At 30.6% G+C, this 12,688-nt stretch overlaps 1 protein-coding gene across 1 annotated transcript; it reads left to right on the forward strand.

Annotated features, from left to right (window-relative positions):
• The first annotated feature begins 1,449 nt into the window (after positions 1 to 1,449).
• LOC114394970 (kinesin-like protein KIN-14F) lies at positions 1,450 to 12,291 on the forward strand. Its single transcript, XM_028356649.1, has 18 exons — positions 1,450 to 1,687; positions 1,971 to 2,142; positions 4,594 to 4,757; positions 5,159 to 5,302; positions 6,148 to 6,510; positions 6,813 to 6,881; positions 7,014 to 7,238; positions 7,346 to 7,427; positions 7,523 to 7,618; positions 7,701 to 7,880; positions 8,786 to 8,892; positions 9,078 to 9,256; positions 9,383 to 9,547; positions 9,633 to 9,886; positions 10,194 to 10,357; positions 10,431 to 10,622; positions 10,746 to 11,464; positions 11,917 to 12,291. The coding sequence occupies exons 2-18, from the start codon at positions 1,986 to 1,988 to the stop codon at positions 12,074 to 12,076; spliced, it is 3,420 nt and encodes a 1,139-aa protein (XP_028212450.1). The 5' UTR covers positions 1,450 to 1,687; positions 1,971 to 1,985; the 3' UTR covers positions 12,077 to 12,291.
• The last annotated feature ends 397 nt before the right edge of the window (positions 12,292 to 12,688 follow it).

The following is a 12,688-nucleotide window of genomic DNA, read 5'->3' on the forward strand; positions in this document are numbered from 1 at the left end:
ATGAATTGAGTCACATTAATAATTAAAAAAAATTCAACATTTATATACTTTATTTCACATATGTTAAAACTTACCTTCATAGCTCTAGCATGAATGAGCGATAAATGTAAAAAAAGATACATTTTTATATAAAATATTTTACACTATCCACTAATTAAATATGATTCCAAAAAAATTAATTAAAAATAAAATTTTGTGTGACTTGTAGAGTGATTATTATTGAAGAGTTAATAAATTTTTCTTACACTATATTGTAATTTATTTTACATTATTATCATTATTATTATTTTCTCTCTAAATGTAAAATCAAACTTGAGTCTTTATTTAACTATAAGTCATAGCTGTTGGCTACTAATATCAAATTGTTTGACCATTTAGATAGCTACCCAATGACTATTAATAGCTAATGTGATGTGAATAATTAATAAAAAATAGTCATTCTCATATATGATAGTTACCAAGTTAATATTATTGATATTAAAAATGAGTAGTCCATGACATCATATTCGAAAGAAAAAAAAAGCCTTTACTGAAAAAAAATCGATTTCGAAAACTTAACCTGAATAATGATTAGATTAAAAAAAAGCATGTCGCAGTCGAAAAATAAAAAAAAGGCATGTAAAACATTTAATTTACATTATGATATATATTTTTCTCAATATTTTATTAATGATCACATTTTTTTATTACTAGTCACTTCAATTATAAACGATCAAGTTATAAATTAATAATTAATAATAATATTTAATATACTAATGTTTTTTTACAGGCTATATATATATATATATATATATATATATATATATATATATATATATATATATATATATATATATATATATATATATATATATATATATATATATATATATATACACTAATGCTAAGAAGCAAAAATAGCTACCTTCCCAGATTAACTCTCCAAAGGAGAAATTTAGTTTATATTTTCAATAATCTTGAGTAACAATTAAGTACACCATGGTACTGGTAGGAAGTGCTTGCCATGCCATTTATATATGCCATTATTGTCTTTAAATGGTTATTTATTAATAATAAGTAATCTTGTCGGTATAGTTAATCATAAATATATTAAAAGTATAGCAACTTCAATCTTATAGTACTTTATTTTGTATACTTCCATTTGATTTTTTTTTAATTTTCAGTATAAATATTTTTACACTTTCAATTAATTAAAAATTACAATATACTCTCTCTATATATATATATTATACAAATTTAATCAAAATATATTGATAGTAACATAGAAATATTATTTGTTTTTACAATAATTATTTTAAAAATCATATTTAAATTAATTTATTAATAAATCATATTTAAGAATGTTAAAAGGATATGAATATATGATGGCATGACAGGTCGCATCTCCGTCAAATGACGCCGTCTTCTAGTCCTATATTAGAATCCGAGAATGCAATTGACAATGTTTGAAATTAAGCCATTCAAAGTTTTCATGTGTCTCTTTCTTGCTTGCATCTCTCTCTTTTTTCTCCACAGTTTCCACTCATACACTAACATTGAAGCCAATTAAGCATTAAACATAACCCTCTTCGTGCTCTTGAATGCTAACTCATTCATTCACATTAGCCATTATAACCCTCCTTCCACTTCCATACCCTCATTCACAAAACTTCACTTTCTTGCTCTCAACCTTCCACTTTTTCCCCAGGTAATTTAACTTTTTATCTTCTTCAAATATGTCTTGTTTTTCTTCTTCTTCTTTTATTTTAAATGTTGATCATGGCAAGTTTAGTTCTATGCTTGCTATATATCAAGCTACCCCGATTTATTTGTTTTTTCCCTCTTGACTTTGTCATTGGATATCATACATAAAAGAATTATGTTGTGTGTGCAACTTTTTTTATGCAATTGTTTATGGTGAGAAAATATTAATAAGCATACATATATACTACTATATTGTTATCTAGCTCATTTCCTTGGTTAATTATCAGAGAAATTAAGATAAGATGCCACAAGAGAGCTCCCAAAACTCATTTTTCACATCTCCTTCAAAGAGAGGATTGAAGGGTTTGGTCTCCATCAACAAGGAGCCTTCATGCACTGCTGCCACAGATGAGAGTTTCAATGATAATGAATTGGCTCAGAGGAAGGCAGAGGAAACAGGTATGTTTTTTTAATGTGGGTAACAATTGTCTCCTATTAATTACACTATGCCATTAATATCTACTTAAATATAAATACAGGTGTATAATGAGTGCAGTTAAATACCAGATATATAAATATTATAGTTTAATCTGCTACATTATTAGTATAATTTTTTTTAGAACAAAAACCAATAAAATAACTTTTAACTTTTGAAATAAATATTAATTTTCATGATATGATGATTGGTAATATATAAACTTGTACACTCACAATGTATCCTAATTAAATTCTGACTATTGTTCTTGTTTTCATCTCTAAAAATACTACTGATCTATAAAATTATTAGAAAATTCAAGACATGGCTATGAGTTTATAACTGCATAACATCAAGTGAATCAAGTCCAATGATTAGTATATTGATCCTATATATTTCTCATTCCTAATTGATTGATATTTTAATATTAAAAAATTATATATTTGATGTTTTCAATTTTTAATAAAACATTAAAATGTTTATTCCAATTTCATCTCTTCATACTATTGTCTTATAGAAATTCTTTTTCTTAACCCGTGTATAAAAACTTTACACATTAATTCATTCGAAATGGAGGGAATAACTTCACTTCCTTTTTTTTCTCTCAATAGAGAATTCATATCCTAAATTGGGAACCCGTATTTTCTTCTCTTGGAAAAGCTTATTGGAAGTAGCAAAAGGGTACAGATTGCAAATTTATGAAAGTAGAAATAACTTTCTTAAACAAAAATGGTGCACATCTGTGGTGTATAGTTCCTCTTCCAGGAAAAAAAAAGAAAAAGAAAAAGAAAAAGAAGAAGAATATAATAGTTCTTTGTCAAAAAGTAAATAATTGACAAAAGATGCTTGAGTTGAGGCACGTTTCTAGGTGCGATGTTTGTTTCTTATGACCCGAGGAAAAGAAAAGAAACAACATATCATTTGGTTCTTTTAACGTAATTTATTTGTTTCCTACTTGTGTTTTTTTCTTTTTGGGTCAACCAAATTATTACTTGGACCCCTTTACTTAACAAAAGCAGAAAAACCAAGGTTAAAAATACAAAAGGCAATGGTTAGGTTTTATATATTAAACAAATAATGGCTAGCTAGAAAAGAAAAAGAATGAGATGTAGCAAGAGATTGATGATGAAGAGTAGTCAGTGGGGGAAAGTGTGTGTACTGAAATGAGTTAGCACCCCACCTCTCAATAACGGTGTAGCACCCCACCTCTTAATTAAGTACCATAGTAAAAAAAAAAATCAATAAGATCTATCATAATTAAAGATAATTAAGTTTCTTAAATATCTTATCAGAAACTTGATTTATAATCTTATAAAAAAAAGACTTTGTTGGAAAAAAATAAAACTCATTAGTAATTTTTATTTTTTTCGAAAGGAATTAGTCTTCTATTATCAATAGAGAGATATGCTTGGTGCAAATAAAAAAATATCATGACGGAAAGAGTTCTCTAACTATAATTTTAGAGCATAATGTTTGACATTATCGATTAAAACCGAACAAGCAGCATAATCTTGTAACATCTCAAGTGTCACTTTGCTGCTATTAATTATTGCTAGTTTCCTTTAACTTTGACATTTTTTCTTTTTAATTCATCGTCACTTTGGTTATCATATCCTTTACAATTTTTGTTTTCTTTTTGTGTCATATGTTTCAATGTAAAATTTATAATTTAATTAAATTAATTTAGACATACATTTTAATTATATTTAACAATATAAAATTAATTTTATCAAATTTAATTCCACCTAATTTCTAAATAACTGTCCCTTAACATTTTTTGGGAATGATTTTGACATAACACGACCATTGTCTTCCTTTCTCCTGCCTTCCTAGCTACCACATCTTTCACTTACCTCAAGGGTGGAGCAAAATTAGAAAATAGAGACATGAAATGTGCTTTTATTTTGAAAAAAAGAAAAAAAAACTTTTATATTGCTTTATCTTCGTCCCTGAAATGTAAGCCTGTGAATTTAGTTTATTTCCAATAAAATTTATCATTTTTACAAATAAATTTAAGATTGTAACCAAAAACCCAAATAAAGTTAAGATTTGTGAACCAGGCACTAATTGCGCAAAATTTCACAATTAATAAAATACTTTTTTTGAGGAGAGATAAAATAGATTTTTTTGAACTTTTAAAAAACATATTATTTATAAAATTAAAATAAAAATATTGTTTGCTCAAATTTAAAGTTTAAGAGCCCAAATAGAAGAGAAAACAATTGTTTACTGTTGAAACGGTGTGGAATGGTGGGAATAGTAATCAATTAATCGAATTATTCTTGAATAGCCCTTAGAACTATGTATAGTAACCACGCAACTAAATTGATTTATTACACCATTGTTCTTTATTATCTGCAATGAGGACGATTATATTAGTAATTAGTTGTTGTTGTAATGAAAATGGTTTGGTGTTTTTTGTTGAATGGTGGAAGCTTCGAGAAGATACAAAGCAACTGAATGGCTACGCCAAATGGACCACTTTGCATCTTCATCACTCTCTCCAACTCCCTCCGAAGAAGAGTTTTGCCTTTCACTCCGCAATGGCCTCATTCTATGCAATGTCCTCAACAAAGTCAACCCCGGTGCTGTCCTTAAGGTCCCACCTTTGCCACTTTCCAATTTTGTGTCTTTTCCCTTTTCCATTTTTCCTCATTATCAGTTATTAGATAGGTTTAGATTATTATGTTGTTATTAATAATTGGTTGGTTTGAATGTTACTAAATTTAATTTTCTTAAATAACATCTTAGATTTGAGTTCTGTGTGAATGTAAAAAAAACTGTGGTGACTAAAAAAATTATAAAAAATGGTTTTTATGTAATATAGTTAATTTTTGAAATTTATGAAAAATATAATCAATTAGGTATTGTGTAGAAATTGTTTGAGACTACAATAATTTCTCATCACTTGTATTTGAATTTTCTGTTTTTCTTTTCTTTTCCTAATAGAATGGTTCTTTTTTTTATTTATTTGGTTGCTTTTTGTATTGGGCTGAATAGGTGGTGGACAATCCTGGGCTTGCTGTCCAGTCTGCAGAGGGGGCGGCCCATTCTGCAATTCAGTATTTTGAGAACATGAGGAACTTTTTGGAGGCTGTTAAGGATATGCAGCTTCTCACATTTGAAGCATCTGATTTGGAGAAGGTTTGGACCCAGTTGCTCTTTTGTCTTCTTTCACTGTCTTTCTAATTATGGAATTATTGGTATTACTTGGATATTTGATTTGAGAGTTAATTCCTTAATCTTGGTAGAAAAATTTATTTTGGAATTATAAATTAATTCCTTAGTTGTATGCATTTAGATATAGATTTGATATGCATCTTGTTGATTTGTGTTATTTATGTTATTAACTTGCTTGTGCAGAGTGGCCCTGATCTGACAACTGCATCTAATTAATTTATAAATTAACATCTGAATTGTAAATTAATTCCTTAATTCTTTAGCAAGTAAAAAGAATAGTAAAAAAGATTATAAGAAGGATCAAACTTATTTTATATTAATTATTAATGCAAATTCTTTTGAATGAATCACACATATATTCTATTTTATTTTTAATATATATCTATATCTACATTCTAGTGTATACTTTTGAATTTATACTTGAATTGATTATGTACGTTGCTTTAATAATTTAAAATATTTTTTATAGATATTCTTTATTTTTTATATATTTTTCTTAAATTTAAAAATATCAGTGAAATGTACAGAATACTTTGGTAGTCACTCTTATTAGAAATATGAAGATAACTAAACTAGCGTATGCTAAATTATTAATCAAAATAATTAAAACTAAAATAGAAACAAGTAATTTTTGTAAACAAAATCAATTCAAAAAAATTTGTTCCAAACACATTTTGCCATTTTGAAATTAAAGATAACACCTTGTCTCACTCTCAGTCTCAGTTATAGATTTTATTTGTTTCTTTATTTCTTTTGGCAATATTTTTTAGTTTACTGTTGAAGGGGGTTTGTGTAACTTGAAAATGCAGGGAGGTTCATCAAATAAAGTTGTGGACTGCATTCTATGTTTGAAAGGATTTTATGAATGGAAGTTATCTGGTGGGGTTGGTGTGTGGAGATATGGTGGAACTGTGAGGATCACTTCCTTTCCAAAGAAGTCTCCTTCCTCCACAGTTGGCAGTGAAAGTGCTGATGAATCACTGGATGAGTCAGAATCATCACAGTATGAACAATTGCTTGAATTTCTTCAACTATCTGAAGACTTCTTGATTGAAGAAACCAGAACTGCCAATGCTCTTGCTTTCCTTTATGATCACTTTGGACTCAGACTTCTTCAGGCTTACCTTAGAGAGGCCAATAATGGGATTGAAGATCTGCCTCTGAATGCAATGGTCGGTAAGATCCTTTCCAGTTTGTTGTAGCTTATATTCTAGTTTGTATAAAACTTGTTTCTTAACTTGAATGATTAGTAGGTGGATGTTATAAAAAGAGTATGTTACTCACTAAGCTATGCATGAAAAGCTCTTCATAAAAAAGATAGATCGACAAATATAATGTCAGTTGAAATTGCATCGCTATTGAATATGTAAGATTGACAAATAAGATTATTGTTTTAGAATATTTTAATAATAATCTGCATAAAGATTCCTTTGCTTCATGCAGTCTTATTAGTGATATGGGTGACAATTTGTAGGTAATTGATACCTTACTCAGCAAGGTAGTCAAGGATTTCTCATCTTTGCTTGTTTCTCAAGGCAATCAGGTACTTCATAGATTACTGATGTGTATTGCGGCTTACATGCGTTTCCTAACTTCACAATTTGCAATCATTTAGCATTTTGCTTTCCCTTATAAAGGTTTTCTAAAGCACACCTTTTTTGACAATTTTTTGCAGCTTGGACTTTTCCTTAAGAAAATACTTAAAGGTGATATTGGTTGTCTCTCAAAGAGAGAGTTCATAGAAGCCATCTCACTATATCTTAACCAAAGAAGTAGTTTGGCATCAAATGATTTCTCCAAATTCTGCAATTGTGGCGGAAAGCGTGATAGTATTCGACAGAATGCCAATTATTCTGAAAAATATGTTGAAGTAATCAATACTCAACAGAAACAACTTGAGGTATAAATTGGACAGTAAGCCTTACTTCTCTTGTTAGTTGTAACTTTTACATGTGAGCTTAGATTATCTTTTTAGCATCATGTGCTAAGAGTTTTCTCCGGCTTCAGGGTATGAAGTACTTTTTTGAAGAGACAAAATTGGAGGTCAGACAAATTCAATCAGAATGGGAAGAAGAATTGAGTAGGCTAGGTAACCATCTAAGAATTGGTTTTCCTTAAAAGTATCTTCCTTGTTTGTAGAAGTTTTTAATGTTATTATTTAGATTGACTTGAGTTCTGTCTTAGAGCATCATATCAAAAGCCTTGAAGTGGCCTCCTCTTCCTACCACAAAGTTTTGGAGGAGAACCGCCTTCTTTACAATCAAGTACAAGACCTCAAAGGTGCACAAGAATCCAGTTTCCTTACAATCAATTTAATAGATATACTTATTATATTTTGATTAATAAATTTTCTGTTTTACAGGAGCCATTAGGGTCTATTGTAGAGTGAGGCCATTCTTACCAGGACAATCAAATGGACCGTCAACGGTAGACTACATTGGAGAAAATGGAGATATGATGATAGTAAATCCCCTTAAACATGGAAAAGATGCTAGAAGGGTTTTTTCATTCAATAAGGTGTTTGGAACAAGTGTAACACAAGGTATTTTAATTTTTCAACATATTACTGAAAAGTTGTGTTGGGTCAGTATGTACTTTGTTTATTTGCTCTAAAGGTTAAAATTTTGTTAGGAATTATGAAACACATTTTCTGACATGGATATCAAATATGACACTGGCATCTTTTTCTTCTTCTTTTTAATATAAGTATGGTAGTGTAAAGATTAAAATTGTGTTAGGAGCTACGGAGCACTGGGTTAACTGGCTGGGCCATATGGTAGAGTTGACTCAAATGTCCAAGTCAACAAAAAATAGTCGGAAACTTTGTAAGGACTATTGGAAATGTTTTGTATTAGTGTTGGGAAGTATCAATGTTGGAGTGCTTGTGCTTCATAGTTAGGGTCAGGAGAGAGAGAACAAAAACTTAGTTAGGACATTAATTAGAGGGGGTTAGTGACATAAATAAGAGAATTGAAGGAAGAGTTTCATTATGATCTGTATCATTTGTAAATTAAGCATGGTCTCTTTGTGAAAGGAAAAAGCCTTTTGGTCCTTAAATATTTTTTCTTAAATTATTGAAAAATTAAATTAATTCAGAAGTAATTCGCGGGATTATGCACATTTTATTAGTTATAACTAAAAAGTGCAGTTGGTTGGATCCAATCTATTCTTGTGAAGGGGAAATTAAAAAATACTTGGAGTATTCTTTCTCCTGTTTCTTGTTCAATCAATAAAACCTTTCCTGTTCATAACAAATTGAGTACATCTTATTTGTGTACAGTCTTTATATGCCAAATTGCCAATAATGCTCATGGACTCTTAGTATCATATCCTGATAACAAATTTATGGTTTTCTTACAAATAAATAAATGTTATGTTGTTTAGAGTTTATATCTTGTTGATTCTCATACGAAGCTTTTCGTGATGTTTTTTCTTTGTCATTTGCAGAACAAATTTATGCTGACACTCAATCGTTGATTAGATCTGTTTTAGATGGTTACAATGTATGCATCTTTGCATACGGACAAACTGGCTCAGGGAAAACATACACAATGGTATACATGCATATGTTCTTTACCAACATACAGCCAACGAATGTCCATTTTATAGACCTTGAAACCTTAGATACATCAGAATTAAGAAAACAACTAGGTTTATAATAAGTTCAATTATGAAGCATTTTGTCATTTCACTATTTTTCTTGTTTATGTATATTAATGTTATTAACTTGCTTGTGCAGAGTGGCCCTGATCTGACAACTGAAGAGACATGGGGTGTAAACTATAGGGCTTTGCGTGACTTATTTCATATATCAAAGGAAAGGGCTGGTTCCATAAAATATGAAGTTTTTGTTCAGATGATTGAAATCTACAATGAACAAGTGAGAGATTTACTAGTCAGTGATGGCTCTAACAGAAGATATCCTTTAAGCAATGCTTATATCTTGGTCCTTTATTCAACAAGAAAACTCAACTTCTTAATTTTATATGGAAATTAGCAATGATATTTATTTTGTAGCCTTTTCAGTTCCTTAACAAGATATACATTAGACATACGAAACACTTCTCAATTGAATGGCATCAATGTGCCTGATGCATTTTTAGTTCCGGTTACTTGTACTCAAGATGTTCTAGACTTGATGAGAATTGGTCAGAAGAACCGTGCTGTAGGTGCTACAGCTCTAAATGAGAGAAGCAGTCGTTCTCATAGGTAACGTGTCAACTTTCACGAATATAGATGCCACCCTAGTTGCGACAGATGGATAGACAATTAACTTCTCACTTTTCTATTGCAGTGTTTTGACTGTTCATGTTAGAGGAAGGGAGTTAGTTTCCAACTCCATTCTTAGAGGTTGTCTTCATCTTGTGGATTTGGCTGGAAGTGAGAGGGTTGAAAAATCTGAGGCTGTTGGTGAGAGACTAAAGGAGGCTCAACATATAAACAGATCACTTTCTGCACTTGGGGATGTTATCTCAGCCTTGGCACAGAAGAGTCCACATATCCCTTATAGGAATAGCAAGCTCACACAAGTGTTACAAGATTCTTTAGGTAACAGTTTTCAATTTAATTTCTTCCCTTGGTGCAAATTACTTATTATAATAGGTTATAGAAGCATTTAGATTTGGAATTGTTTTCCATTTCTCTTTTGACAACCTTATTGTTACTACAAATGTTACTATTTTAGCACTATATATACGATATTTCTTCAGGGACCAGGGTGTTAGATTAAGTAGATAAAAGATTGGAAATTTGAATACATATATTAATGTATTTGGTTATTTCCACAGTTTGCTTGTTTGAATTTCTGTAAAATTAACTTAAGATATTTGTCATTCTTTTGTTGTTTGATCAATAGGAGGGCATGCAAAAACTTTGATGTTTGTTCATATAAATCCTGAACTGAATGCTATTGGGGAGACAATTAGCACACTCAAGTTTGCTGAGAGGGTTTCGTCCATTGAACTTGGAGCTGCTCAATCTAACAAAGAAACTGGTGAAATCCGAGATTTAAAGGAAGAGGTTTGGATTTTGGTCATAAGTAGTGCAATTTTGTAACATGCATGACATATATAAACAGTTCTTTCTTTCTTAGATATCAAGTCTCAGATTAGCATTGGAGAAGAAGGAAGCTGAATTGGAGCAATGTAAGGCTGGGAATGCTCGAAACACCATTGATTCTCAAAAACCAAGAGCTGTTTCACCTTTTCAATTACCAAAATATGGTACCAGTGGCAACATGAAGCATGAAAGTGGTCAAAGACTCATGGATGATAGAAACTTTGAGGTTTTTAATAAAAGATATACCTACTTATAAGAAATATGTGTAAATATAGATTTGCAAATTGTGCCATACTGATGCATAATTCATATATATTTTCTCTAATTTGATTTGAAATTCTATTTCCAGTCTAGAAGTTGCTCTTCTGGTAAGCAAAGAAGGTCAAGGTTTCCCTCAGCATTTATAGACAAGGACTCCATGCCAAAAATGTCTCTACTAACGGAAGAAAAGTTAGTGAGCTCAGGGAAAGGAAGATCACAATCCCCTCCAGTAAGAAGATCACTATCCAATGATAGAGGGACAACCATTAAAAGCAAGGTCAAAACTGAAACAGTAGACAACCAACCAATATTAAAGCATCCATTTCCAGCTAGAGTACCAGCTAACAAATCCCTTGCCACAATGCCAGTGGCTGCATCCACTGACAATAACACAAGAATGTATGTGAATTCACAAGAGCCAGTAAAGCAGGAAAACATTTCTGAAACACTCTTCAACCTCCAGAAGGTCAACTATAAGAAAGTACATCAAGAACATGAAGAGGAACAATTCAAGCAAGCACTCAGTGCAGTAAGACAAGGTGGTATTAGAAAAAGCAAGGTTGAGAGTATGGCTAAAGCCAAGCATCCTCAACTATCACCCTTTAAGATTCAAAAGCCTGATCTGATCCCAACATTTATTCCTGACATGGATTTTGCTGGTGAAATCACTTTAGAGCAACCTCCAAAGAATGATTACTCTGAGGCTGAAAATGATCTTAGATTTATGGAGACTGCTGTCCATGGTGCTTTAAGTCTCAAAAAAATACGTCAGAACTTTGCTAGGAATTTTCAGAACCTTGAATCAAGGTATGGCTAAGACTAGCATTGAGAAACTTTGCTTGTTTAACTCACTATAGTTATTTCTTTTTAAGGGTGTGTTTGGATTCACGTTTGGCATACCTCATCTTCTGTCTAAGATGGGTCAAACATGATTTTCTCATTGACATTGATGTTTGCCGTTGTATTAAAACATAATTCCAAGTTTTAGACTCAAGTCACAGTGAAGTTATATATTATAAGTATCTTTTGCACCAACACTAACTTGAATCATGTTATTTGTTCCATGTATACATTTTAGTTAGACTCCAGTTGTTTTGGTAATTACACACTCAAAATAATTTTTTATTTCAAGTTTGCAAGCAACATTGTGTGTCAAAATCAATTTTCTAGATTAAAAATAAGTTCTACAAACGCATATCCAAACATACACTTAATAGCATCATGGTTAATGATAATAGAACCTTTTTGTCCACATGCAGAGGAATAGTGCAAACAGGAGAGCCTTTATTGGTTAGCAAAGTTGAAAACAAAGTTGTGAATGGTTCGGGTAGCAATATTAAAGAAGGAAGCAATGCATCCACGCCTGAATTTAGAAGGAGCCGATCTACCCCACGTGGAAAGTTTTTTGGTTTATCATGAGGATTTCAGGTTGAACAGTGAGTGTTTTTTATAGTATTTTTTTATTGTACAGAAACTACAATCAATGTTTGAGTTCCAGAACACACAATTTTATACAAACTTTTATGTTTTTGAGGTTAATATGTGCGACCCATCTCTTGTATTTTGAGCATGTTCTGTAATTTGAAACTTCATATATCAATACATATTTCTGAGTCATTGGGTTTTCTTGTGAACATGTTTTTATTCATAACTAATCTATTTACAATATTTTCCAAAGATGTTATCAGTTGATATATTTAGTACTATTTTACTTTTTTTTTGTAAAAAGTATGTAACATATGTCTGATCGTATGTTAAAAAATGAATTTAAAAAGCTTGTTTACAAATTATTGCAATTGATGATACTTGGTTGTTTCCTTAATAAATATAAGCATGCTACAACTGCGAAAGCATACTAGTAAGGGAGGCAATATGGTTCAAAATATGGTTGTTGATATTTAACTTATCCTTGATCGTTGGTGTCGTTTTTTCTAATAAGTGGAGGCAATACATAAAAGTAATTTTAATTTTTTTTTTCCAAATTGGTTTGATAAGGGAACCTTTTGTCAATAAAACAAAACGAAAAACTCT

Source organism: Glycine soja, chromosome 18 (genome assembly GCF_004193775.1).
Source record: "Glycine soja cultivar W05 chromosome 18, ASM419377v2, whole genome shotgun sequence".
Taxonomy (NCBI): Eukaryota; Viridiplantae; Streptophyta; class Magnoliopsida; order Fabales; family Fabaceae; genus Glycine; species Glycine soja.

What these genes read in the sequence shown, in the direction of transcription:
- LOC114394970 (XM_028356649.1), top strand. Translation starts at nt 1,986, where the DNA reads ATGCCACAAGAGAGCTCCCAAAACTCATTTTTCACATCTCCTTCAAAG. An exon ending in TTGTTTCTCAAGGCAATCAG is followed by an intron (nt 6,882 to 7,013) that starts GTACTTCATAGA and finishes AATTTTTTGCAG; the next exon opens with CTTGGACTTTTCCTTAAGAA. An exon ending in CAGGGAAAACATACACAATG is followed by an intron (nt 8,893 to 9,077) that starts GTATACATGCAT and finishes TTGCTTGTGCAG; the next exon opens with AGTGGCCCTGATCTGACAAC.